The sequence below is a fragment of the Pelodiscus sinensis genome, chromosome 11 (genome assembly GCF_049634645.1).
Source record: "Pelodiscus sinensis isolate JC-2024 chromosome 11, ASM4963464v1, whole genome shotgun sequence".
Lineage (NCBI taxonomy): Eukaryota > Metazoa > Chordata > Testudines > Trionychidae > Pelodiscus > Pelodiscus sinensis.
In genome coordinates, this window is record NC_134721.1 from 11,133,429 (window position 1) to 11,160,063 (window position 26,635).

The 26,635-nt window shown below is 46.4% G+C and overlaps 1 protein-coding gene across 2 annotated transcripts in view; it reads left to right on the forward strand.

The window, feature by feature from the left end:
- The first annotated feature begins 1,676 nt into the window (after window positions 1-1,676).
- The window catches only part of PPP4R2 (protein phosphatase 4 regulatory subunit 2), a 38,578-nt gene continuing 13,619 nt past the window's right edge, over window positions 1,677-26,635 (forward strand). The window contains exons 1-3 of one of the 2 annotated variants that reach the window (XM_075938649.1): window positions 1,677-1,851; window positions 2,412-2,493; window positions 21,599-21,769. In XM_075938649.1, the coding sequence (XP_075794764.1) occupies window positions 1,818-1,851; window positions 2,412-2,493; window positions 21,599-21,769 (287 nt within the window). In that variant the 5' untranslated portion in view covers window positions 1,677-1,817. Of the gene's footprint in view, window positions 1,852-2,177; window positions 2,250-2,411; window positions 2,494-21,598; window positions 21,770-26,635 lie in introns of those variants that run through there. The other variant, XM_075938650.1, reaches the window with a different exon arrangement.

Sequence of the window (26,635 nt, forward strand, 5' to 3'; positions counted from 1 at the left end):
AAGCCCCCCCAGTCAGTGTGGAAAGGGGGGTGAGGAGGCCCCATGGGCAGATGCAGGGGGATGGGGTAGCCCTCCCCAGTCAGTGTGTGTGGGGGGGTTAGGAGGCCCCTGGGCCAGATGCAGGGGGATGGGGTAGCCCCCCCAGTCAGTGTGTGTGGGGGGGGGGTTAGGAAGCCCCTGGAGCAGATGCAGGGGGGATGGGGTAGCCCCCCCAGTCCGTGTGTGGGGGGGGGTTAGGTGGCCCCTGGGGCAGATGCAGAGGGAGGGGGTAGCCCCCCACAGAGTGTGTTTGGGGGGGGTTAGGAGGCTCCTGGGACAGATGCAGGGGGATGGGGTAGCCCCCCCCCGAGTCAGTGTGGAATGGGGGTGAGGTGGCCCCTGGGGCAGATGCAGGGGGAGGGGGTAGCCCCCCAGTCAGTGTGTGGGGGGGTTAGGAGGCCCCTGGGGCAGATGCAGGGGGATCGGATAGGCACCCCAGTCAGTGTGGAGAGGGGGTGAGGTGGCCCCTGGGGCAGAGGCAGGGGGGTGGGGTAGCCCCCCCCAGTCAGTGTGGGGGGGGCGAGGTGGCCCCTGGGGCAGAGGGAGGGGTGACCCCCCCAGTCAGTGTGGGGGGGGCGAGGTGGCCCCTGGGGCAGAGGGAGGGGTGACCCCCCAGTCAGTGTGGGGGGGGCGAGGTGGCCCCTGGGGCAGAGGGAGGGGTGACCCCCCCAGTCAGTGTGGGGGGGCGAGGTGGCCCCTGGGGCAGAGGGAGGGGTGACCCCCCCAGTCAGTGTGGGGGGGCGAGGTGGCCCCTGGGGCAGAGGGAGGGGTGACCCCCCCCAGTCAGTGTGGGGGGGGCGAGGTGGCCCCTGGGGGGCAGAGGGAGGGGTGACCCCCCAGTCAGTGTGGGGGGGGCGAGGTGGCCCCTGGGGCAGAGGGAGGGGTGACCCCCCAGTCAGTGTGGGGGGGCGAGGTGGCCCCTGGGGCAGAGGGAGGGGTGACCCCCCAGTCAGTGTGGGGGGAGCGAGGTGGCCCCTGGGGCAGAGGGAGGGGTGACCCCCCAGTCAGTGTGGGGGGGCGAGGTGGCCCCTGGGGCAGAGGGAGGGGTGACCCCCCCCAGTCAGTGTGGGGGGGGCGAGGTGGCCCCTGGGGCAGAGGGAGGGGTGACCCCCCCAGTCAGTGTGGGGGGGCGAGGTGGCCCCTGGGGCAGAGGGAGGGGTGACCCCCCCAGTCAGTGTGGGGGGGCGAGGTGGCCCCTGGGGCAGAGGGAGGGGTGACCCCCCAGTCAGTGTGGGGGGGCGAGGTGGCCCCTGGGGCAGAGGGAGGGGTGACCCCCCCCAGTCAGTGTGGGGGGGGCGAGGTGGCCCCTGGGGCAGAGGGAGGGGTGACCCCCCCAGTCAGTGTGGGGGGAGCGAGGTGGCCCCTGGGGCAGAGGGAGGAGTGACCCCCCCAGTCAGTGTGGGGGGGGCGAGGTGGCCCCTGGGGCAGAGGGAGGGGTGACCCCCCCAGTCAGTGTGGGGGGGGCGAGGTGGCCCCCACTCAGAACGCAGAAGGCGAGGGCGGGGCCCCCTCCCCGCGGTACGTGCGCAAGCGGTGCGCGTACCGGCCGCCCGCCCGCGCCGAGCCCATCCCCTCGCGCTGCCGCCTCACCCAGCCCCGCCCCCCGGCGCGCCACCGCTCCCCCCGGGAGGGGGCGGGCCGTCGGGGGCGCGCACGGTGGCGGCCCGGCGCCATGTTGGAGGCTTGCTAAGCCCGCGGTGTGTGTTCGTGCCGCTGCCGGTGCCTGTTTCCTGTGCGGGGCGGGGGGGCAGGAGGCGGGAGCGGCGCCGCGGCGGACCATGGATGTCGAGAGGCTGCAGGAGGCGCTGAAAGGTGGGGGCCGGGCCGCGCGGGGGGCGCTCGCGCCGCCGCGGGTGGGTCCTGGCGCTGAGGGAGGCCACGGCCCCTGGGGCAGGCGAGGAGGCGGCGCCCCAGGCCGGGCGGAGGAGGCGGTGAGGAGCAAAGTCCCCTCCCCCCCGTCGCTGAGGCGGCAGCGCTCCCTGGGACACGAGGGAGAGCGCGCGGGGGGGGGGGCGGTGTAGGTGGGCGGCTGGGGGGGGCAGTGTCTCTTCTCTGCCCTTGACCCCCCCTTGCCCCGCGGAGCCCAGCGCCCCCGTTGTCCCCCCTCCCCTTATCCCCCGCCTGCCTCCCTGGGCGCAGCCGGCTCTCTCGTGGCTCCAGCCGCTCCTGGGAAGTTGCGAGTCAACTTCGAGTGACTTTCCGCCGTTCAGGTGCAGGCGGTTCCCTCCTCAGACAGCGGCGGGAGTGGGGTACCGGGGGGGGGGGTCTCGCTTTCCCGCACACTGGGACTTGGCAAAGCGTCTTGTGGGACCAAGGCCACTGATGGTAACTGGGATTTTCTCATCCCCCTCCCCCGCTTCCCTTACCTGCAGATTTTGAGAAGCGAGGGAAGAAGGAATCGTGTCCAGTGCTGGATCAGTTTCTTGGTCATGTTGCCAAGACTGGGGAGACAATGTAAGTCTGATTCCTTCCCCACTCTTATCAGTTGAGGCTCATAAGAGCTTTTACCAATTTTAGGCCCAGAGCTTTAGATTTAATGCCCGAGTTTGGTTGACATGCAGCTTGATTTTGTGACCTAAATATTTTGCCCTTCATTCTAGTGGCAGTTCTTAGTGATTGAAGACCTCTCCAGTTTTGTTGGTTTCTTTCCTTTCATGCTTGTAGTTGACCCACATGAGTCTGATATGATTGAGAAGTTTCTCCTTGTGTGTTGTATAGACTTGGTTCAGGGTCATCTGTCGGGTTTTGTGGATCCTGTGAATGCCTGTTGCTTTCGCCGCATTTTATATAATACTCATATCTGGTTGCATAGCCTGAAAGAGGAGAAGTTTTTTTTAGTGTGTATTGTGAAGTCTTTCAAACGTGATATCCCATAGCATGATTCACAAAAGCAAGTGACTTGGTGATTTAGATGAATGTTTGCAGGCTTTGTGTACTATACTCACAGGCTGCCTTGCATTCAGTTTCTGTTTTTTAAGTCAAAGGTGAAAAACATAATTTAGAAACTGTCTGCCCAAAAGGGTATGGGAACTAACTTGTTACCTTGCATTTCATTAGGTCCTCCTTTCTTAGTCTACACAACTGTTCCCACTTCACTCTCCCTAGGCTTTTCTTTCATAGATCAGCATTAACTGGGGTTAGGGCCGCTTTTTTTTTTGGAAGGGACATTGTATTTATCAAAGAGCTGGAATATCTCTCCTTGTCAGAGATAATCTCTGGTGCTGCATTGTGTTACTTCCTCGGTGCCTCACCATTTGGCAGGAAGGAGAAAGGCTTCCCTGGGTGCCTTGCTGGTGAATTGCTCACTTTCTGGCTCCCAGGCTGCCTCCTTGTTTTTTGAGGCCTAGTACAGGCTTCAGAAAGGAATGTGTGTCTATACCAGTGTTTTATTAGGAACTACTGATTCACAGAGGCTTTGTTCTAGCTTATAGTGTGTCTAACTTGCAAGAGATCTGATTTTTAATATACTGTGCTATTACTCGTTGAATTTGTGGCCTTTAAAGGGAAAACTCAAGTCCCGAAATGCACTTTGCTCTTTGAATCAAAGGTTTCAGCTCAGCAGAAAAAGGCACAGCTGTAATACAGATATTTTTGCTTAATGGATTGTTAGATGGTCTGACTTGAAAAAAATGCTATTTTTGTAAAGTGTAAAATTACTCTTTAAATATGATAGCTTATATTTTGTCTGAAATTTTGTCAGGCTTTTGTTGACTAGTCTGTGTATATGGTATTTTGGAAGCTATAAGATATTTGTAAAAGTCACCTCACAGGAAATATGTAAGAAAACATATATGATAGGGAATTTAGACCCAGGTGCTTTTGCTTGCTTTCTTTTTAGGAAATATGTGGATTAATTTTGTATTCATTTATACAAAGGCCTTGATCCTGCAATGAGCTCTGTTTGAGATACAAATCATGGACCTGTACATTCTCAATATTTCTCTTAATTTTTTAATTACTTGGTATTGTAGTTGCTGTAGCTGCTTACTAGTTTCTCATTTGTTAGTAATAGTTCAACAAGTCTCTAGTGTTCTCTTTTGTACACAAACAAGGCAATATATGGAGTGACTTTGCCATTACATTTAATTTTGCTCCCATTAGACCGCAAGGTCTACATTATTTCTTCATCTGATATTTTGCAAAATTTATTTACCAAATTCATTTTGAAATATTCAAATAATTAGGACCCTCTATTTAGGGAGAGTCCACCATGTTAGTGATTCTGCGTGTTGGCAATGTTTCTCTTTTACAAGTACTGTGTAGAGTTGTACATATTTCTGCTGACATGTAACATAACGAACAAAAAAGGATTTTGTGTTAGGGAAGGAAACAAATGATATAATATAACAGGCTATTTTGCTGTGTTTCATTTCAGTTAATGTTATTTCTCTGGTTTTCAAGTAAAGGTATTGTGGCTTTCATAATGTTTTTTCCAAACTCTGTGTATCCTTGATTTAAAAAAAAAAAAAAGATAACTTCTGTGGCATTTGTACTTTCTGGTAGATTAAGTTATTAAATGTAATTAATGTGGTATTGAAAAATAAGATAAAATGTTTAAAAAAAGGTCTTTGAGGCTCTCATGGACATGCTATAAATTGCACATCTAGCATTGTAGGTGTTAATCATACAAATACTAACTTAAGTGAGTTGTTCCACCTGACTCAGTGGGACTTATTCACTCAAAATTACTTTTTATGTCGATTGGGTTAGAAATTAAGAATCTTATACGTACATTGTGAAGCCTGAGTATAAATGTGCAGCTGCTAAACTTGGTTTCTAAGGTTTGTGGCATCTTGCAATAAAAGCTGCAAATACTCAAGTACATGCATAACTTCACTTATTGAAAGTCTCAGTGGGGTAGCCCTGTTAATCTGTAACTTTAAAAGAGTAGTCCTGTGGCACTTGAGAGACTAACAAAAATGTATAGAATCATGAGCTTTCTTGGGCAAAACCCAGTATTTCAGATTAGGGATGTAAGCGAGTAGTCGCTCAGACCTCCCCCCTCCTGCCTCTATCAGAGAGCGGCAGCAAATGGGGGGAGCAGGAGCTGGTGCTGTGGGGAACCATCTTAAAAGCTAGTTTTCCCCAGTACTGTCTCCGTGGGTGGAGGGCAGGGGCCTAGCGAGGAACTAGTGGCACTTCGGTCTTTGGAATGTAGTAGGAGCAGGCCTCTTGCTACATTTCAAAAGCAAAGCACAGGTGGGGAATACAGGCCCAGCAGGGGACTCAAGCAGTCCCCCCACTAGCTTCGCGCTCCCTGCTTTTGAAATTTAACGAGCTGGCAGGGCTATATTTCAAAGGTGCAGGTGCCCTTATCGACTGTTCGAATTATTTGATCTAAATTTAACCTCCTTAGTTTAGATGAGATGATCTTGAGACTTACTGAAGTCAATGGGGCTATTATTGTGAGTAAAGTTAAACACATTCTTTATGTGCACCAGTATGGAGGTGATGTGACACATCACATCCATATTGGTGCATATTGCAAAAACTCATTCTGCACATGGTGTGTGTGTGTGGTGGGGCTGGGTCAAGGGGGTTACCTGTGTTTGGGAGGGGACTCAGAGTTGGGGTGTGTAGGGTGAGATCTCTGGGGGTGTGAGAGCAGGAAGGGGCTCTGATCTAGGGTGTGATGGTGGTGAGGAGGAGTGAGTGCTCCAGATGGGGGATGTTGGCTCTAGGGTGCAGCTAGAGGGGGTGTAGGCTGCCCTGGGGGGGAGATTAATTGAAGCCCCCTCTCACCTGAAGAAGTTTGGGGCCAAGTGAGAAGTGCTTCAATACATCTGCTCCAGTGGAGCCTAGGCAGGGAAAGGTGCCACTTCGTGACTGTGGCATGTTCAGGCTAGGCTGGATGGGAACTGGGGAAGGGGCAGGTCTGTACTGGGGCTAGAGTAAGGATGCCTTTCCCTCGGCCATGGCAAGTCTAGCGCAGCTCTACCTTGGGACTGGCAAGCGCTGGTGTCTCTCCCCACCACAGCCCTGAGCCCCTGTGCAGAGTTTGATAGGCAGCTGCTGAGGCACACATCTTAGAGGAAACTTAGCCCGGGACTCCTAGTTGATAACCACTGCCCCAGAGTACAGTCAGGCCTAGAAAGCACAGGAAGTTTAACTGAAGGAACCTTCCCATTTGTCTTTTCCCTGGTGGTATATTTGTTCTCTGGTTGCTATGGAAGTATAGAAGTAGTGCTTATGCTTCAAGGATTATCTGTGTAGTTACGGTGACCATACACCTCTTTTTCCAGAAGCAGCTGGGGCAGGAGCTGTGGCGACTTCTGGGGCCCGACCACAGACTCCAGCCCCGCAAACTGGAGGGGAGAAGGTGGGGGAGGGGCAGGGGGAAAACTAGAGGGGTGGAAGAGGAAGGGAGTCGTGCCGAGGGGAGGGGGCAGGGCAGGAGAAGAAAGGGGAAGGCACCAAGGGGCTGGGTGGAGGAGAGACAAATGCCAGGGGGCCAAATGGAGACAATGAGGAAAAGGGCAGGAAAAAGAGAGTGGAGGTGTCAGTGGGAGGGAACAGGGTGATGCTGGGAGAGGAGAGGGGAGGCGGATTGGGGGCAAGAGGCTGGAGGAGGAGATGCTGGGAGAAGGGTTTAAAGGAGGAGTGGGTATGAGGAAGGCAGGGATGGAGCAAGGGCACAGAGGGGCAAGGGGGGAACTTGGGCAGAGGGTGTGGGGGGTGGGCATCAGGGAAAAAGAAGGCAAGGGGAGCAGGGACAGTGAGGGAAGGGGGAGGCACCAGGAGGTTGCAGGCGTAAGGGAAGGTGCAGGTGACGGGATTCTGGGGGTGAAGCAGAAGGCCAGACACCTGCAGGGGAGGGACCGCAACCAGAGGAGAGAGACGAGGGATGTGTTAGGAGAGGGGATGAGGAAGGGTAGTTCAAATGATCCAAGTGGGACTACTGGAGGAGTGGGCACGGGGGGTGAGAGAGGCTGGTGCAGGTGGGCAGGTCCTACGAGGGCTGAGGACAGTGAAAAGGGCAGGAGTCAGGAGGACAGCAGAGGAGGGTGAGGGGGGCAACAGGGAAGCTGATGGAGTAAGGGGAGGAGACAAGGTGGTAGAGGTTTATAAGATATTTATTAATAACTTGGGTGCCACAGTGGTACATCCAGACAAGCTGCATGAACTCAGTACTGATGCACAACACAAAAATGATTCTGCTCATGGGAGGAAACTCTTATAGGGAACACTCTTTTCCTACCCCCCGAGTTAATGTGACACTAATTGGGTTAATGCAATTGCAGGATATTTGCATGAGAGGGGGGTTGGGTGGAGGCCAAACTCATCCCTATTGGTAGGCAGATGGTGGGAAAAGTTCTTGGGGGGGGGGGGGGGCGCGGGTCACATGATACTTTTACTTTTGGTCATGTATCCATCTTGATCCTGAGAGTTACCTCTAGGGATGTGGTTAATGGCGATCAGGAGGTGTGGCTAATGTGTCCCTAATTTTGGTTCAGAAAATATGGTCACCGTATGCATAGTAATTATTCAATTTCAGTATGGTACCTTTCAGAGGCATCATTGTGGTGTACACAAAGTGTAGGGCTCATATTCCTGTACGTCCAGCAATGTGATTTATGCCACCATGTGCCAGCAATGTCCTTCTGCAATGTATATTGGACAAACTGCTCAGTCACTTTGCCAAAGAATTAATGCCCACAAATCAGACGTCTTCAAACAGAAAAACCTGTTTGTCAACATTTTAATCTAACTGGCCATTCTCTTAAAGACCTGACAACATGCCTCTTACTTCAAAGAGACTTTAACACCAGATTACAGAGAGACTTCAAAACTTTTATTCATGCTTAAATTCGACACTTTGCGAATGGGCCTTAATAAAGATACTAATTACCTTACACATTACAAAGACAGACCAGAAACTTCAGAATCTCTACCACGCATTATAAACCTCAACTACGCACCCGGAGAAATAAAAAAGTAAATTGAAAGAGCCAGACGAATACCTAGAAACCATCTACTTCAAGACAGACCCAAGAAAACCAACAATAGAACACCACTTGTCATCACCTACAGCCCTCAACTTAAACCTGTCCAACACATTATCAATAAACTACAGCCTATACTGGAACAGGATACTAAACTCCAAGAGGCTCTGGGAGACAGACCCATAGTCTCCTATAGACAACCACCTAACCTCAAGATGATTCTTACCAACAACCACAGGACATACCACACTAATACCAACCCTGGTACCTTCCCTTGCAACAAACTCCATTGCCAGCTTTGTCCACATATTCACTCTGCTGATACCATTATTGGACCTAACCAAGTGAGTTATAAGATCAAGAACACACATTCCTGCGCATCCAGAAAAATAATTTATGCTATCATGTGCCGAAAGTGTCCGTCTGCTTTGGACAAACATCTCAGACACTTCGCCAAAGGATCAATGCCCACAAAACTGATATTAGACAGGATCACAAAGAAAAAACAGTTTCTCAACCAGAAAGGACATTGTCTCAACGACTTAATTACCTGCATCCTGCTTCAAAAGCCTTTTAAAACTGCACTTGAAAGGGAATCCTCTGAATTGTCGTTCATGCCAAAATTCGACCCTTTACACCGGGGTCTTAACAAAGACTCTAGTTATCTTACCCATTACAAAGATAGCTTCCCCAATTATCACCTCTAATACCATTAGCTCACAGACATTTACCTCCCCCTCCCCTCGCATCCCCTTTCTGTTCTGAAGTTTGATTTGTCCTTTTTATATGTTCATTTTTTTAAATTGTATCCTTTGGTATATATTGTTGTGACTATTTTCTTCCACTCTTTGATCTGAGGAAGTGGGTCTGGCCCACGAAAGCTCATCATCTAATAAACCATCTTGTTAGTCTTTAAAGTGCTACATAGTCCTGTATTTTGTTCCCTACCTATTGATAATGTAGTAACTCCAGATTAGCCACTTATTGACTTACAAGAAGCTATTTCATCCTTGCTTATCTCTTCCTTGCCCCTCACCCCACCTTCTATTCTAATATCTGATTTGTTAGTTCATCATTTGTTTACTTTTCATTGTATTCCTTTGTTAAATATAGCCATGCCAATTCACTTTCATAATATGATCTGAAGAAGTGGGTCTGCCTCTCAAAAGCTAATAAACTATCATGTTAGTCTTTAAAGTCCTACATATTTTTTCCTTTTCTTTTACAAAGTGCAGTGGTGCCTCCCAGAAATGTGAACTAGTCTGTGTGGTGTTAGGGATGTTAGAGCAGGGCTGGGCAAAATACGGCCAGGGGGCCAGATCCGGCTTGCCAAGCCAGTGGATCTGGCCTGCGGACCACCCTGCTGGGACCCTCAGGCACGCTGCTGTGGTTTAAAGTGCAGTCTCTGCCCTACTGGGAGGGGGAGGCTTTATGTGATCTCCCAGCCCAATCCTCAGTTCCTACTGGCTGGTTGTTTCCAGCCTATAGGAATTGACCCCAGCCAGTCTCTCAGCCCCTATTGTCTGGAAACAACCAGCCAGTGGGAGCTGAGAGATTGGCCTGGGATATGGGGGCAACTCAAGCTCCTTCCTGGAGCTGAGAATCATGTGGCAGGAACAAGCCTGCTGTTTATAGTGACCTAGGGCTGCAGCAGGCAGGGAGCCCAGACTGCCTTGGGGGTGCTGCAGGGCTGCTGGCTTAGGTAAGTGCCACTTAGTCAGAGCTTGGCACCCTCTGCCCCTCTCATACCCCAGTTCCCTCCCCCAGGTTACCATCCAAATCCTCTGCATCCCCCTGCCCCAGGTCACAATTCCCTCCCAGACTTTGTACCTCCTCCTAGAGCCCCTCCCCCAGCACATTATCCTCTCCTTCACCCTTACTTCTTCCCTGACCCTACACCTCAATCCCCTGGCCCAGGTCACAACTCCCTCCTTCACCCAGACTCCCTCTCAGATCTCACACCATCTCCTTCATCCTAGGCCCTTTACCCTGTGTGTCCTTCTGCACCCAACCTCCACCCTAGACCCCACATCTCATCCACAGAGAAGTGTGGCCCTTGACCAGTTTCCAAAATCTTGGAGTGACTTCCCCCCAAAAATTATTGCCCACCCTGTGTTAGAGTATAGCTGATTAACCCCTAATGGATAAGCTGATGCTTATCTGTTAATGATCTTGGTTATTCAGCTGGCTCACGGGGAGGCATTTCCACTACAGCAAGGCAGCGAAGCCACCTCCCCAGGAGCTGGGTGGGCAATGGCTGACTGATGGGGTTACATGGTCATGCTATTACACAATTTTTAACATCTCTGGTACTTGGTTGTGATTTTTGGGACTGAAGAGAAAGGGACAAATAATCAAAAGGTCAGATTGTCTGCATCTAGTGGCTCAAGTTGTGGAATTTGGGTGCTAAGTGCTTCTGATTCTGTTTCAGAAATTAAATGTTTAAGAAACATTAGGGCAGAATTTACATTTTTGATTAAGAAATGCATAATCCAAGATTCTCATAGTAATGCTAACATGCCACATTGAATGAATGTACAGGCAGTCCCCGACTTACACGGATCCGACTTACGTCAGATCCACACTTACGAACGGGGCTTTTCTCGCCCCGGAGCTCACGGGCGGCGGGTCGCTGCCCGTGTCCTCCAGGGCGAGAAAAGCTTCTCCCGGTCTCCCTGGTCTGCTGGGGGGGCATCCAGCGAAGCCGCTGGACCCCCCCAGCAGACCAGAGACACCCGAGCAAAGCCGCTGCCTGGGCGGCTTTGCTCGTTTGCCCGGGAGCAAAGCCGCCCAGGCAGCGGTACCCACGCTGCCTGGGTGGCTTTGCTCCTGTCCCCCTGGTCTGCTGCGGGGGGGTTCAGCGCCTTTGCTGGACCCCCCCCAGCAGACCAGGGAGACAGGAGCAAAGCCACACGGGCGGTGGGGTCCCTCCGCCTGTGCGGCTTTGCTCGGGTCTCCCTGGTGTGCTGGGGGGACTCCCCCCCAGCACCCCAGGGAGACGGGAGCAAAGCCACACGGGCAGCGGGGTCCCTCCGCCTGTGCGGCTTTGCTTGGGTCTCCCTGGTCTGTTGGGGGGGAGGGGGCGTAGCTAGTGCGCCTCCTCCCTCCCCCCCCCCAGCAGACTAGGCTTTTCTTGCGGGATGCCTCGGGTAGAGCAGCTGGGGTGCTGCCGGGTTGGTCCTGTGGGAACCTACCGGGCAGCGCCCAGCTGTTCTGTCCCAGGCTCCAGATTCAGCAGCTGTTGAAACTGATCAGGCTGATTCCAGGAAGCTGGGGGCAGAGCAACTCTGCCTCCGGCTTCCTGTAGTCAGCCCCTGGTCAGTTTCAGTGGCAGCAGCTGAATCTGGAGCCAGTTCTGACTTACATACAAATTCAACTTAAGAACAAACCTATAGTCCCTATCTTGTACGTAACCCGGGGACTGCCTGTATTGTGTATCAACCTTGCAGAAAGTACATTATTGCTTAGGCTGGAAAATTTTCTATCTTACAATGACAAAGTCCATGTGTGTGAGCATATACTGTTACATACAGCTGTCTGATGTTTCTGTACATACTCGTGTGTATACCAGGCTTCCCAAGCTCACTTCACATAATTGCTGCTGTTCTTGTAAATTTCAAGCTGTTGCTCTCTCAGGCTTTTCCTACAGTAGCACTTTCATTGGTAAAATTGTCATTTGAGGGTTGAAAAAAACACCCCCTCCTCCCCCGACGGACATAAATTTCACCCAAGTTGGTGGGAGATTGTCCTACTGATTTAGCTACCACCATTGGAGATGGCTTAATTATGCCAACAGGAGAGTTCTCTTGCTGACATGAAGCAGTTACACAAGAGACTATACAGTAGTGCAGCTGTACAATTGCTAGGTTTATGTGTGAGGCCATATCTACACGGCAGAACGCCTCTTCCCCAACCAAATATGCACACTAGGGATGTAAACAAGTATTCAGGTGTACAATTAACCAATAAGCCTAAGGTTAATCTTCTCTACTATTCACATTTCCCCTTTCCGCTGCCTTTCTGAGACGAGCTGGTGCTGGGGGAGCTGGCTTAAAAGCCAGTTCCCCCCAGCACCAGCTCTGCGGTGCTCCCCCTCACCACCTTCTTCCCCCTCCTCCCCCCACTTGCTGCCTTTTCTGCTGTGCCTGCTGTGGGCCTAAGCTGCTTTGCAGCAGTAGACCCTGACGGCAGCATAGAGGGGATGTCCACCGGGAGCTGGGACCAATGTTTCCTCTAATAGTTGGTTTTTTTCCATCCACTAGTGTGATAAATTTTATGTGTACCCTAATGTGTCTGTGCACCACCAGTAAAAATAAAAACCTAGCTGTGGGCACTCTGCTAATCAGCTATGTGGAATTGGAATATCTCCTGAGCGGCTGCACAAGTGCACAACTTACAGGGAACACTGGCTGGGACCCCGCGCAGACGGGCTGTTGTTGGATCAATCTCTGTTGGTGGCCATTCCAGGCCTCCATGGATAGAGGTTGCGTCGCAGCAGCCTCCTGCATTGGAGGCAGTAGTACGGAGAAGCAGGCAGCCAGTCTGCATGGGGAGCTGGTTTTTAAACTGGCTCCCGCATGCCACCTGGCGCTGCAGCCTCTAATATAGAGGCAGCAGCATGGGGTGGTAGGGGCTCCCCAGGAGTGGGGCTGGATTGCATTGGCTGCCTGCCCTGCCCCCAGGACTATAGAATAATTGAGAAACTGCTAAGGTTTCATGCAGTTACACAACTGTTCTATTACCCGCCACCTAACATCCCTGATGCACACTTTACCGTTGATTCTCTGCCAACCAATTTAATCATACCCAGGCCTATTCACTTTCCCCTTCTAGTCATTCATTAATGTTCTCATAAGTTGTTACTTCCACTAATTAGGTTTTTTCTCCTCCGTATCTTCATAGGTTCTTGCCCTCTGTAGCACAGATGCTGTAAGCACTTCAGTGTAAAGGAGTTCTGGAACAAACGGACTCACTGATGGACAGACACACATTTCTAAAACACATAGACTAATCATGTTAACCTGGTATAGCACCACACTAGTTTTAAATGGTTATAATTTCTCCTGTTGTATTAGCTCATTTACTTGCATATCATCTCTATGATACATTAAAGTAAGTATCAGGGAGTGAAATTCTGGCTACATTGACATTAATGGGACTTTTGCCATTGACTGTAATGCCACCAGGATCTCATCCCAGGTGTTTCAGAGTTGAACAAATGTCCTCCACTTCCTAGCTGTCACCAGGACTTGTGGTAAAAATTGTGGGTACACAATGATCCTTTTTTTTAAAAAAGTGAAAGAAAAATGTGAGCATTGAGGTATATCCAAAAATAGTCAAGGGTAATTTAGTTACTGTTTGCATCAAGGGCAGGGAAGAATATTGCAGAATATTACTCCTGAAGTTGACGTTTAAATGGATGCAAATTTCCAGGAGTGCATTGTTTCCTGGCTTCAGTCTGAATTTTTAGATAATCCTAGTAATAAATGTATTTCAGTTCGGTTTTCCCAGCATTTGCTAACACTAGGAGACTAAATTAGACCATTTCATGCTAGTACTGCCAGTACCTCTGGGGAAGTAGTATGTTCAGGAGCATATCTTTCTCAACAGTGGTGTTGTACAAATGGATAGGAAGAGGACAAACTGGGGCTGTTAAATGGCATTTAATCAGCTAATTGACTAGTTGATAAGGGGTGGGGGATTGCAGAGCCACAGTGGGGTTAGCTACCAGCCCTGGGAACTAACCCCGCTGCAGCTCTGCCTTTTTATATGTATTAAGAGCCATCATTCCTGGCTCACGTCCGGTCCCCTGCTACACCTCTGCCTCCTATGGAGATCGTGCTGGGGGGCGGGGTGGGACTGTCTTTTAAGCCAGCTTCCCCCCAGCACAGGTTCCTGCTTCTTTCACCTGCTTGCTGTGCCTCTCTTTGGTAGAGGCAGCAAGCGGGTGGAAAGTAACTAGTTGAGTCACTAGTCAACTATCCAATCAGCGTATGCTAATCGGATAGTCGACTAGTTATTAACATCCCTAAGACAAACAGTGACTGAGAGCTAAAAACATAACTCTATTTTTGTTTTGTTGTATTTAAAAAGTCATAGTCTGTACTAAGCAAACCCATACAGAAATAAAAGAAACTGGAAGAAAAAATGCACAGCACTCAGTTGGCTTCAAAGTCAACAATAATACTTTTGGGGATAACTATTAACATATGGAATTCTTTTGCTCTCTCCCCCTATCACAGAGTATACTGAATAAAGCCTTCATTCTGCTAAGTTAGTTTTCAGCTTGTCCTTTGGTTTTGAATATTCATGTTTCATGAACTTCTCCCAGAAAATGTACTTTGTTTTTTCTTTAGGCTAACTGGAAATGGAATGCTTGATTGTACTTTCGCAGTAAAGCTGTTTCAAATCTTTGTTCTTTTTTCACTTTTCACTGGGCTGCTGTTCAGGGTGGGGGGAATAACAATCCTCTTCTATATCTGAAACTTGTTTCTTTTGTGGCCTCACAAGATCACAAAATGTAGTAGTAGGTGCCTATTGTTTCCCTTTATTTTTTTGCTTGCTTTCTAGTGTTATGACTGGTTTATTTTCAGAACACATAGGGGTCCTCTTAACATTTAAACCAATAACTCCTTAAATTCAGCATAATCAAAATATTGCCATCCACTGAGATTCCTTGGATTCTAATATTACAAGATAACCAAGTTCTCCAAAAGTTCAACATTTCCCCAGGATGATGTGATTTTTTTTTTTTAATTAGACCCTTATTCTGTGACACAATTCCAGTAAGATTAAGAGAATTTCAGTATCTTCATTTAAGATTGTGCTCTGATCTAAATCACATTTTCTCCCCCTCTGTTCATATTTCTTTAGACCTCATTCTGACTTTCCTGCCCATAGATACTACTGAAGTTTACAATTTTGTTCTGCTATGTTAAATGTCCCATCTACTGAACAGAAACAGTAGGGGATGTGTTTACTATACAGTAGTGTTTTATAGGGATGTGAAAATGTAACCATTGTACATGGTTAACCAATGAGCCTGGGCATACGGTAGCAGTTACATGGTTACTTAAACAAAATACAGGACTATGTAGCACTTTAAAGACTAACAAGATGGTTTATTAGATGATGAGCTTTCGTGGGCCAGACCCACTTCCTCAGATCAAATAGTGGAAGAATTTGAACTTCCACTATTTGATCTGAGGAAGTGGGTCTGGCCCACGAAAGCTCATAATCTAATAAACCACCTTGTTAGTCTTTAAAGTGCTACATAGTCCTGTATTTTGTTACAGCTACACCAGACTAACACGGCTACATTTCTATCACCATGGTTACTTAAACACGTTTTAACATCCCTTGTCTCTTACATAATTAAAACAAGATGTTAATGTCATCGTGTGGGCAGATCTGAAACTTGCTTTAACTGTATTCTATGCTGTAATTCTGTTAAGACCTGTGCTGTAACAACACAGATAAAATATGGTAATGCACCTCAAGATCAAACCTTATAGTAGTGTCAGATACTTAATGCAATACTGTTACCAAGGCCTCAGGCCAGATTAACTCTTCCAGGATTCATGGATTTTGTGGGCCCCCTAGGCTCTGGGGTCGGGTGTGGGCCACATCAATGAGGATTGAGCGTTTTTGGAGGAGCTTTTTTGATTTTCACTTAAGTGGTCCCCAACTGATTTTTCTGTGGCTCATTGGCCCCCCTACCCAAAAAAGTTCACCACCCCTCCCATGCATAAAGACAATGTTGAAACATTTTAGTGTTGGGCATAATATTTTAATTTATTTAAAATTAAGCATGACCAGCCAGGCCCCTAGTAGGGCCCAGCCCCCATCTGGCTGCAGCGTCCTGTTCCCAGCCCCGATCCTGGGGCAGGCCCTGTGGTCCAGCCCCTATCTGACCACAGACAGGGATGCTGGTAGCCCCCCTTCTGCTGCAGTGGGGGTAGGAGGAGCAGCCATGATCATGCTGCCCTGGACAGAGGAGGGTTGGCGAGCATAGCAAGCAGGGGGTGCAGCCTGCAGTAAAGCTTCGCTTTATACTGCAGAGCCTGCAGTGAAGCTTCCCTGGGAGCCTGGTTGCCAGTCCCTTCCGGCCTGGCTCCCAGGAACGTGGCTTCTCTGCCAGAGGGAAACCTCCTCCCTGGGACCTGGACTGCTAGCCCCTGGTGGCTTCCCTGCTGCAGCCACCTTTTCACTGAGTATATCCAATACTGTTAACCGATAAGCATCAGTGTATTGCTTATATGGTTATTCTGCTATGTTCTTAACATCCCTAGTTCAAACATATCTTGAATAGTTCTCTTCAGGAACATATCAATGGGCAGATGTGTTTGTATGTTGAGGACAGCTGCAGTTTCACTCTTATTTATGTATTTAGGCACTTCTCTTTGTGGTCTGTTACCTGTCAGAGATCCAGTACTGAGGTACTATTCTAAAATCCTTTGGATTCTAGGATTTTCATCATTTCTAGTTTTTATGCTGCTTTTTCAGTCATTTGGATGCTTCATTTTGTGCCAGTTCCTTTGTTTAAATGCATTAAGAGAGTTTATGGGTTTTTTAAAAGTTTTTTGTTTTTCTTGATTACGAAATGTGAAGTCTGATCATTCCAGGTAGGATAGTTGAAAGGCTAGTGAGGAGATAATAAAACTTACCTGGTGCATGCAAAATGCTTTCACTGGTGGTGAGTAGGAAATGGCCTGATACTGAATGGGAACAGATGGAAAAAGCTTCCCCTTTTCCTAGTAGTCAGGGAGAAGGGCTTCCATGGTAGACTGGGTGAAGAGGGGGAGAGATACTTTTCCTACTTAAGCGAATGTAAGGCCTCCAAGTAAGTGATTGGTGGAGCAAAAAAGGGGGCCTAGCACTTCATTGCTGTCCTTTCAAAGCTCCCAAAGAGGTGAGAGTAACAGCGTGATTGGGCTCCTTCAGTTTGCAGTGAAACTATGGATTTTCTGTTAGTTGGTTAGAACAAGCTTTTGTATCATGTACCGTATTTTACAACTTGGTAGTGAACTACAAAGTGAGCGCATTTCGTAAAGCGTTTCATGTGCTTCAGTTCTTGCATGAAATCAAAGTGTAGCACTAGATTCTGAATGAACTACTGTTCTTTACATTCTTTAAAAGGCTTGTTAATGCATTTCAGTAATGAAGCCATGGTAACGAGGAATGAAAACTGTAGCAGACAATGTCAAGCTATGGGGGAAAGGCAGCCTTTCCTTAGGTTGGAAAAGTATTCCTCAAAGAATTGGTATAACTTTAAACTGTGACAAGGAATCTATATTGGGTAATATGTGCACTTTTGAAGAAGCAGTTCTTATTCCCGCTCGTCTTTATGCAATATAATTGCAACTTGAATTACCTTTGACTCTTCAGTTTTATTTCCTTTTTCATTCAGGTCCTCAGCAAATTTTGCTTCTTTCATTTCTAAAATTCACTGTTGCCTGTCTATTTCCAGTTCTAGGCTTATTATGATCTTTCCCATGAAATAGGGATGTAAAAGAGTAGCTGATTAGTTGACTACTTGTTCCCCCTCCCTCACTGCCTCTATCAGAGGCAGCAAGTGGAGGGAAGTGGGAGCTGGCTTAAAATCCAGTTCCCGCTAGCACCATTTCCCCAGGTAGAAGGGGGGAGAAGTCAGCTTGTGCTGGATCCCCGAACTTAGCCTGCGATTACTCGGCCTTTTAAATGTGGTAAGCTGCAGCGGGGTACGTTCAGGTCCTGGTGCAAGCCAGGACTCATCAGTTGCAGCTCGTGCTGGGTTTGGGACCTTTCCCTGTTGTGGCTCTGCAGTTTAAATGTAATAGGAGCTGGGCTGTCCTGCTGCAGCGGGCCCTCTTATTTACTAATTGTGTACTTGATACAAATTGACTAATTATGTACTCAATACAGTTACTTGGTTTTTAACATTCTCGCCATGAAGTATTATATTTTTTTGCTATCTCCTCACTAACTTTCTTCTCTCTCTCATTCAACTTTTAGCCAATAAAACCCATCTTTGTGTTCTGCTTTGACCATGCTATTGTTCCCAGCAACTTATTGCTTTGACCCATAAGGGTCAAACTCCTTGGCAAAACAGTGTACAATGGAGACCTCATCTTTTCCTTTTGTTTCCCATCTTGCATCTTCATCTCTGTCCACTCTTCTTATTGCTTCAGTTTGTCTATTCCTCACTCTGTCCTTTGTTCCTGTCCGTATAATGGATTCTATGTCTCTGTGCAAGCCTCCTCTTTTCATCAAATCTCACTTTCTACTTGGAAAATCTCTGAGTATCAACTCCAGTGTTGGTTGCTTCCTTATTTATTTTCTTCAGTCCCGGGTTTAAATTTCAACCTATTTCTATAACTTTTTTGTTTTTAAATCTTTCTTTCTGTTCCCTACATGTTTTCTTTATTCTTTAGTTGTTAGAGTTTAATATCAGAGACTGCTTTTTTATGCTAGTGCTGAGTGTTTGGTTACTGTTGCTATGTAGCAGTAGTGATTAACAGGTTTTTAAAACTAGAACATTGTGTCTTGTTTGATTTGTGGAGTACAGCATGAAATAGGAAATCTCAACTGGAGAAACCAAACTGCAGATAACATTAAAGTGTAGCAGTTTCCAGGTTTAAGTTACTGTACCATTTTAATACTTTGGTGTTTCAAGCCTTGGGTTGCATTAGCCATTATTATTGATAAAAATGCTGCTTGTTACATACTTGCATCATAGCTGGGAATTAATTTTTTTTCTTGTTGCACTGTTATTGACATTAAATACATTGATAGTAGGTGACCAAGCTATTTGAGCACTTAAGAAATGCATAGAATTTGGGTATACTTAAAAATATTTGTTAGCCAGAGTGTTCTAGTTTTTACTTTTTAAGACAAGCTGATTTTCTTTCACTCAGAGTACTGTTTCTAAAAGTATTTGTACAATGTGGAGGAATACTCATTGGAACATGTTTTAAAACATAAGTTACACATGTAAATAATCTGCCATCCAGGGTTCTTTTAAATTGCTAGTATAAACTCTTAGTGTCAAGAAAAAACTTGTGGCACCATTATTTACCTCAGCTTGCATTTGGGAAGAACTACTTACCTTAGTGTGCAGATATGGAGATGACATATGTCAGGGGAAAGTTTTTGCATGCCTATTCAGTGGGTGCATTATCTTGAGAGTACTGTCTTTTCCATGCAGAATCCTCAGTTGGATATTTTTTTAAGAGCTTGACGTTTTTCTAAATTATTCTTTATTGTAAGAACTTCACATATACAATTACTTTCTTCTGTTTTTATTTTCATTAAGCTGCTCATTGGTGGAAGCTTTCTGTAGTTCAGCTTCTGCTATTCCTCAAGGGGAGAAATTCTGTTGATTCACACAAACATCTGCCTTTGTAGCAAAAGGCTATGTTTACGTATCTTAGTTTGAAGAGGGCATTCTCAAGGTGTTTTTGACAAACTGTACATATTGCTTTACTTAAAACAGAAATCAGCCTATTTTCATTTTTTCCTTTCTGATTACTGACTTCTTGTGGGAATGCTTCAGGTGCTGAATTATTGGCATGCATTTTGTTTGTCATGTTTAGAATAGATCTAAGTATTTGTGCTTTTGACAAATAATAAACTTCATATACCTGTTAAACAGTCCACCTTTGATAGTCTTTTGTAAATTGATTTAAGGGTTCAATTTTCAAACTATAGGTGTGCAATTGTATGTCTAAATTGTGCCCATAACTTCCAAAGTTGAATTAGTAGTCTTGATTTTTAAATCAAATTGATGCAAATTACTAAGATGGTTGTGTGTGAAAATTCTTGTGTTCAGTGATGGTGTATTGGAAAACCAAATTCATACCCTCAGTCTCTTAAATTTCACTTTCATGGTCTAACTTTTCTAGCAGGTGCAAGCAAAAAGCACTAACTTAAGCTTGTGCGAGGTGATACAATATTCTTAAAGATTCAGTGAAGTTGTGTGTTCAGCAATTCTTCTAATCAAGGAACTTGTTTCTAGCAGTCCTACCTAGATAAATGTCTTCACTTGAAATCTGCACATGGGAAACAGTCACAACAGTCTAGGAATGATAGGATTATAGGCAGAAAACGTATCTGTTGGTGATGACTCTCGTCTTTTTTTGTTAGTTGCTATCCCACCCTGCTGTTAAGCATGCATTACTGCACTCAATAGCCCTAGTCTGCCTCTGTGCCAGTTTTTTGGTTGCTTTTCTGCTTCTCCCATCAACCTAACATTTTTTGGTAGGAAGATATTCCTGGACAGATTGGGAATCTGGGGATGGCTTGCTTATGGCTTCTATAGTGATTGACCTTTCTTTACACAGAGTTCCATTTCAAAGGGGCTTCTACTTCTGACTAAATTCTATGAGTTTGCAGCAATGCAAGGAAAAAATATTAACTGCTAAAGGTTGTTTGCCTGGGCCAGCACTTGGCATTGATCGGTACATACAATAAGCTAGAGAAGATAGATACATCTGCTCAATATGGCAGCTGTGGAAAAAGAGACAAGTGAACAGGTTAATAAGAGGGAATGGAAGTATTTCATATGAGATACTGTTGATGCTGAAGCAGCATCAAGTGATGGTGACTTCTTTTGATCTAAATGGCCAACGGATGGCCATGGCTCCAGTGTTCATTCCTTGTTTTGCTCTTTCTCCTCAACTGCCTCTTCATTAGGGAAGTGAAAGGTTAGCCAGTTAACAGGTGATGCTTACTGGTTCCTGTTAACTGTTAACCTGTTGTCTGGAGGACCAGAGTAGCCCTTACCCAGACCCACCACAGACAGGGCTAGAGCAGCCCATGCCTTTGCTGGGGGGCCTGTGGCTAGAGCAGCCCTTGCCTGCACCCATGCTCCCTTTAACTGGTTAAACATTTTACATGCCTACTCCCCATTATCAAGCAGCTGTGGTCTATATCATTTAATCTTTAACACACTTTCCACTATCTGCTCCTACTTCATTCAAAAATTCTGCAAGATCTTAGATATTTAAAATGAGAACAAGAATTCTAAAAGCAGCGTGTGATGTTATCATGTGTCTTATCTGCTTTGTGGACTCTAAGTGTGCTGTTGGTTCTTTTTAGGGATGTTAGTGTGTGGTCAGTTACATGATTAACAAGTAAGTCTGGGCTTATTGGGTAATCCTAATGACTAGGCAGCAAGTGTAGGGTGGGGAGAAAGTTGGGAGCTGGCTTTTAAACCAGCTCTCTGCATGTCAGCTCCTGCGAGCCAGCTCTCCCACCCTTGCTGCCTCTGGGGGAGGGGAGTGGGTGGGAGCTGGTACACATGGAAAGCCAGCTTTCACTTTCAGGGTCCTTCATAGAGAACCTTCTGCCCTACCTGTTCTCTCATTCACTGTCTGGCAGTTGACACTCACCTCTGGTAAAAATGGTGTTGATGTCCTTCTTGTTAAAGATAGTATTTACTTTCGTCCTGTGTACAATTCTTGGAAGAGTCTTAGCCAACTGAGACATTTTATATGCTTAAAATCATTAAATCTTTGAACTCCCTGGCTGTAAAAATTCATCTCTTTTAAGATTTTTGCTTTTGATCTAAACAAAGTTATAATATGGATATTTTGTGTGTGTCTTAAACCACTTTTTATTTAACCTTTTTTATTTAGGATTCAGTGGTCTCAGTTTAAAGGCTATTTTATTTTCAAACTGGAGAAAGTGATGGATGACTTCAGAACCTCTGCACCTGAACCGAGAGGCCCCCCTAATCCAAATGTGGAATATATTCCCTTTGAGGAGATGAAGGAGCGAATCCTGAAAATTGTCACTGGATTTAATGGGTATGTAATTTTTAATCAAATCTCATTTGGTTTTAAACAATTTTTATCTCAAGACTAAGCAATAATCGTTAACCTTCACAGTTGACCTCTTGAGGTCCTTTCCAGCCTTACTGTGATTTAGTTCCACCTGTTCATTTTGCTCAACGCTTGCCATAGACCACTTAATTTCCAATAAATTGATACCTATCAACTTAAACTTATCAACTATTTTATTGTATATGGTATCATGAGCTTTCATGAGCAAAGCCCACTTCTTCAGAATCTGAAGAACTGGGTTTTGCCCTCGAAAGCTCATGGTACCATCTACATGTTTTGTTAGTCTTTAAAGTGCTACCAGACTATTTGTTGTTTACATTTTTCCTGTTACAGACTAACTCGGCTACCCCTCTGAATATTTTGTGATAACTTTTAAAAACCAAAGTCCAAAATCTGTTTAATTATTACTCTAATATCTTGTCACTCTTGTAAGTATCTTCAGTTGTTTTAAAAGCTGTGATTAACTTTTATTATTCATACAATACAAAAAGGATGCATAAAAAGGGGTATGTTGGTAGAAATAGGCACTAAAATTTACATTTATTTTAACCCATTTTTAAGTGCTTAGATTTTATGAACTGTAACCCTTTGATATTTGTCCACTTAATTTGCATGTGGCAGTTCAACAGCTCATTCAAGACAGTGATTTATGTGACAAACAGTGCGACTAAGATGGTGTATCTATCATGAATTGTTAAAACTACAAATTCAGATTTGTAGGCCAACCCCTTCCCCCCCCATGGGTTTACTGGCTGTTAAACTATCTTTTTAACATTGAAAGTTTATTAATTTCTCTAGACTACCAAGTGTATTCTTTTGTAAAAGGACTTTTCTGAAGTTCACTTTTGTTTCATTTAAATAAAACTTTTGTTTTCCATGGGCGTCTATTCTCATTTGCTATTTCTTTGTAATGGCTTCAGAGTGCTTTCTTGAGCCTAAACTGAGCCGCGGATTTGTTGTCCAGTTAATCAGTGTTCTGTTTATTTGCACCAACCACATACCTGATGTATTTTCATCTTATCAGTAAATGGACATGTTGGAGCCTTCCTCCATGTTACCCCTGAGAATACCAATTTTAAAGGATTGTGATGATTCCTCTTGAGATTCACACAGTGGACTTAGATCAATGGTTTTTACAGTTACGTTACACTAAGACTGACATTAAAACACGGATTGTGCTTCAGAATTGACTCCATTGAAATAAATACGTCTGCATATTCAACGTTTCAGGTATTTTCACATTCAAATTTCTGGCTTAGCAAATCTTGGCATAAAATTTATTAAGAAACCTAAAAATGGTAACATGAAGTCTGGCATTCTGCTGGCTAGTATTAATAGTAGCCTACTTCAAGGAAACCTGTTCTTGCGTGTGGGCTTTTTGTTCTAGTACAGGCAGTCCCCGACTTACATGGATCCGACTTACGTCGGATCCCTAGATACGAACGGGGTGAGGCAACTCCTGCACATGCGCAGCAGCATTCCCGGGCTCGCTCACCTGGGTCCTAGGACCCTCCTCCTCCTCGGGCCGGCTCCGACTGGGGTCCCGCAGAGCTGCTGGGCAGAGGAAAAGTGCCTCCCCCTGCCAGCAACAGGCTGCCCCCTCCCCTGAGCAACAGGCTGCCGAAGAGACAAAAGCAGCCTCTCTGCCCCTCCTCCCCTCTATACATGCCGGGCTCCCGGAGCGCAGCAGCGTCCCCGGGGCTCACTCACCTGGGTCCTAGAATCCACCTTCTCCTCCTCTTCGGCCGGCTCCAACTGGCCTCTGCCTGCAGCAGCTGGCCACAGGGACAGGGATCCCGCAAAGCTGCCGGGCAGAGGAAAAGTGCCTCCCCACGCCCGCTGCCCCCTCCCCCCCACGGCCTCGCATCCTGCACGCCTCCCCCCTCCCCCTCTGCCAGCAACAGGCTGCCCCCTCCCCTGAGCAACAGGCTGCTGAACAGCAGACAAAAGCAGCCTCTCCGCCCCTCCTCCCCCTATACATGCTGGGCTCCCTGGGCAAACAAAGACTCCACCAAAACAAACAAAGTGCTGGCCTCATTGTGTTAGCAAAAAAAGGACCCTCCTCCTAGAACCCTGGGTGGTGTGTGGAAATAAAGCTATTAGCTCAAAGCATGGTGCAGAGCTGTTTGGTATTTGATGAGTTACTCCTTTAGTCCTGAGTTTGTCACAGGGACAGAAATAGATGTGAAATCTTCTGAACAGGGGAACAGACAGCAAAACAAACATTAGAGGGGAGTTAACCTTTCCCTATGCTATCCAAAACTAAAAAAAATGTTTGGCTAGAGTTTCCCCTACAATATGTACCAGTTCCGACTTACATACAAATTCAACTTAAGAACAAACCTACAGTCCCTATCTTGTACGTAACCCGGGGACTGCCTGTATGTCAAAATTGTTTTTTGCTTACATTGCATAGCTTACATAAACTCATAAACCACGCAGAGGAAATGAATATCTAGGCAACCACCACATCATATAGTTCCAAGGCACATGTGATACTTCTGGGTGTCTGACCATCTTTCACTACAAAAAAAAATTTGCTTTGTTGCTCCAGTATTTTAAAACGTTAGTGTTCTGCTAATTGAGAACTCCCAGCACTTTCCTCATGTGTTCTTTAAAAGTGGAAACCAGCTGGTGTCACCAGTTGGAAAAAGCAGAGGCCATGTAGTAATTGCTTCTAAACAAATGCTAAAATTCAAAATGTTTCACAACCAAGAATGAAATAATTTCATATACAGCTTTGTTTTGGACTATGATTCCAAAACTACTTACGTGATCACAGTCCAATGATGTATTTTCTAAAGCAGGGGTGTGCAACCTAAGGCCCGGGGGCTGCATGCTGCCCCCAGCATTGGGGAGCCCATGCTGGCTCTCCAGGCCCTCCAGCCCCCTGCTATCCCCCTGCAGGGCTGGAGCACCCAATCTATCTTGGGCCCCCCTAGGCTCTGGTGAGTGTCCTTCTCAGTCAGAGGCCACATGAGCAAGGATTTGGTTTTGGGTTTTTATGCTTCTCGCTTTTGTGTAGCCCCTGACTGATTTTTCTGTGGCTGTGGCCCCTGACCCCAAAAAAGATCCCCACCCCTGATCTAAAGCAACATAACACAGACTATAGTTTTTACAGTCTGATACTCATTTGCTCTTTTGCCATCCATTAACTAAACTGGCTCAGTTTAACAAATTTGAGACCGTTCTACACTTGGGCCTTTAATACAATAGCAATGCATACAGTTCAAAGGCTTTAAAATATGGTATATGTAGCCTGCTCCAGAAAGCCCATGCCAGTGAAGACCTCAGTAACTTTGTTAGCAGAGTAAAAATACTTAATTTACTAGAGTTGCATAAAATGAGCATTTTTTTGTAATGTGATGTTGGACGTTTATTTACTAGAAAGTAAATAACTCATTTGTATCCTTAGGCTCATCAGTCTTTTTCTTTGAGCTCTTCTTATCTGCTCCTGACAACCAAGTCAGCAGCAGCCAATCAGCTGAAGATTTCATGTTACCATTATAGGCGGCCTCCTGCAGACGCCACTTCTCTTTATAAGAATGTAGGATTTTTCCCTTCCTCGTTGGGATAATGGGCCCTCTTATTTTTTTTCTATACCATTGCTATCATTTAACTCCTTTGGAAATCTTGACCTGAGAGAGTACCAGTGGCCTTAGAGCAGTTGTTTTCAGGCCTTTTACCATTTTAGTTTATGGATCTTCTTCAGATCATTGCAGGGTAGTCTGAAAATGCAGATACTTATTATGACCTGACCTAACAGGGTTTTTCCTAGCCTTGATTCCCGTGTGCATAAAATAGGAAGAAAGGGGGCACATTTAATCTTTCCACTTCATCTGTAAAGGAAAGGATCATATAACAGTAGTTACTAAAGAGTGATTTTCTTCTCCAGCAGTCAGTAACTTTGGATGAAATGACTGACAGACAGAAGAAATATGCTTTTTCTTTCAGGTGGCTGCAAAGTGACATAGTAGTACTTGTTTAAACCCAGAATATCAGTTTGTATTCATCTGACATTGTATGGGACATGGCCAGAGTCTCCTGCCACATGTAAGACACTTTTATGCCAAAAAGACTCTTGAGACATTTCCCATGTCCCTTTTTCCCCTTTCCTAGTAAAGTGAAACTATTTCCAAAACTAACGACTGGAGGTTTATGGCTCATGGAAAATTCTTTGCAACAAGAAGTAACTCTTCCCTGGTACAAATAGGGCTAATTTTCATATGTATGCATTGCACACATCTGAGTTAAGGTTTCTGGCTTTTTAGCACCACTTCCATCCAACACAGTGGTAGAAGTATGCTCGGTTTTTTTTGGTTTTATTTTTAAAAATAGAGGTAAGCTTTTTTTAATCTTGAATATTTTTGGATAGGTACTGGTCCTCAGTTGTGATGACTAGGTTAGGACTCTTGTTTGGTGACCACTGTTCTAAGGTACCTAACCAGTAGATTGAGATCTATTGGTACATGTTGGAGCCTCTGACTGATGGTCTGGACTGGTTTGGCCAAGAGGCTATTAAGTGCAGCACTTCAGCTGTCCCTCCCCCTACTGCTGTGCACCTCCTGCCCTTTGCCTTGGAGTTGTTTCCCTCTCCCATCCTGTATTCTGTCTCCATGGAACGGGGGTGGGGAGGGGGCACAACAGGTTTTGGGATGGAGGGAATTTGCTGGCTGCTTTTGAGAGTGGTTCAGGGCCAGGGCAGTGGTAAGCCTGCCTTAGGCCCCCTGCACCACCACACAGGAGCCACCTGTGGTAAGCAGAGTCCAGCTAGAACCTGCATCCTGAATCCCTGTCTGTCATGTACCCTTTCCTGCATCCCAAGCCCCT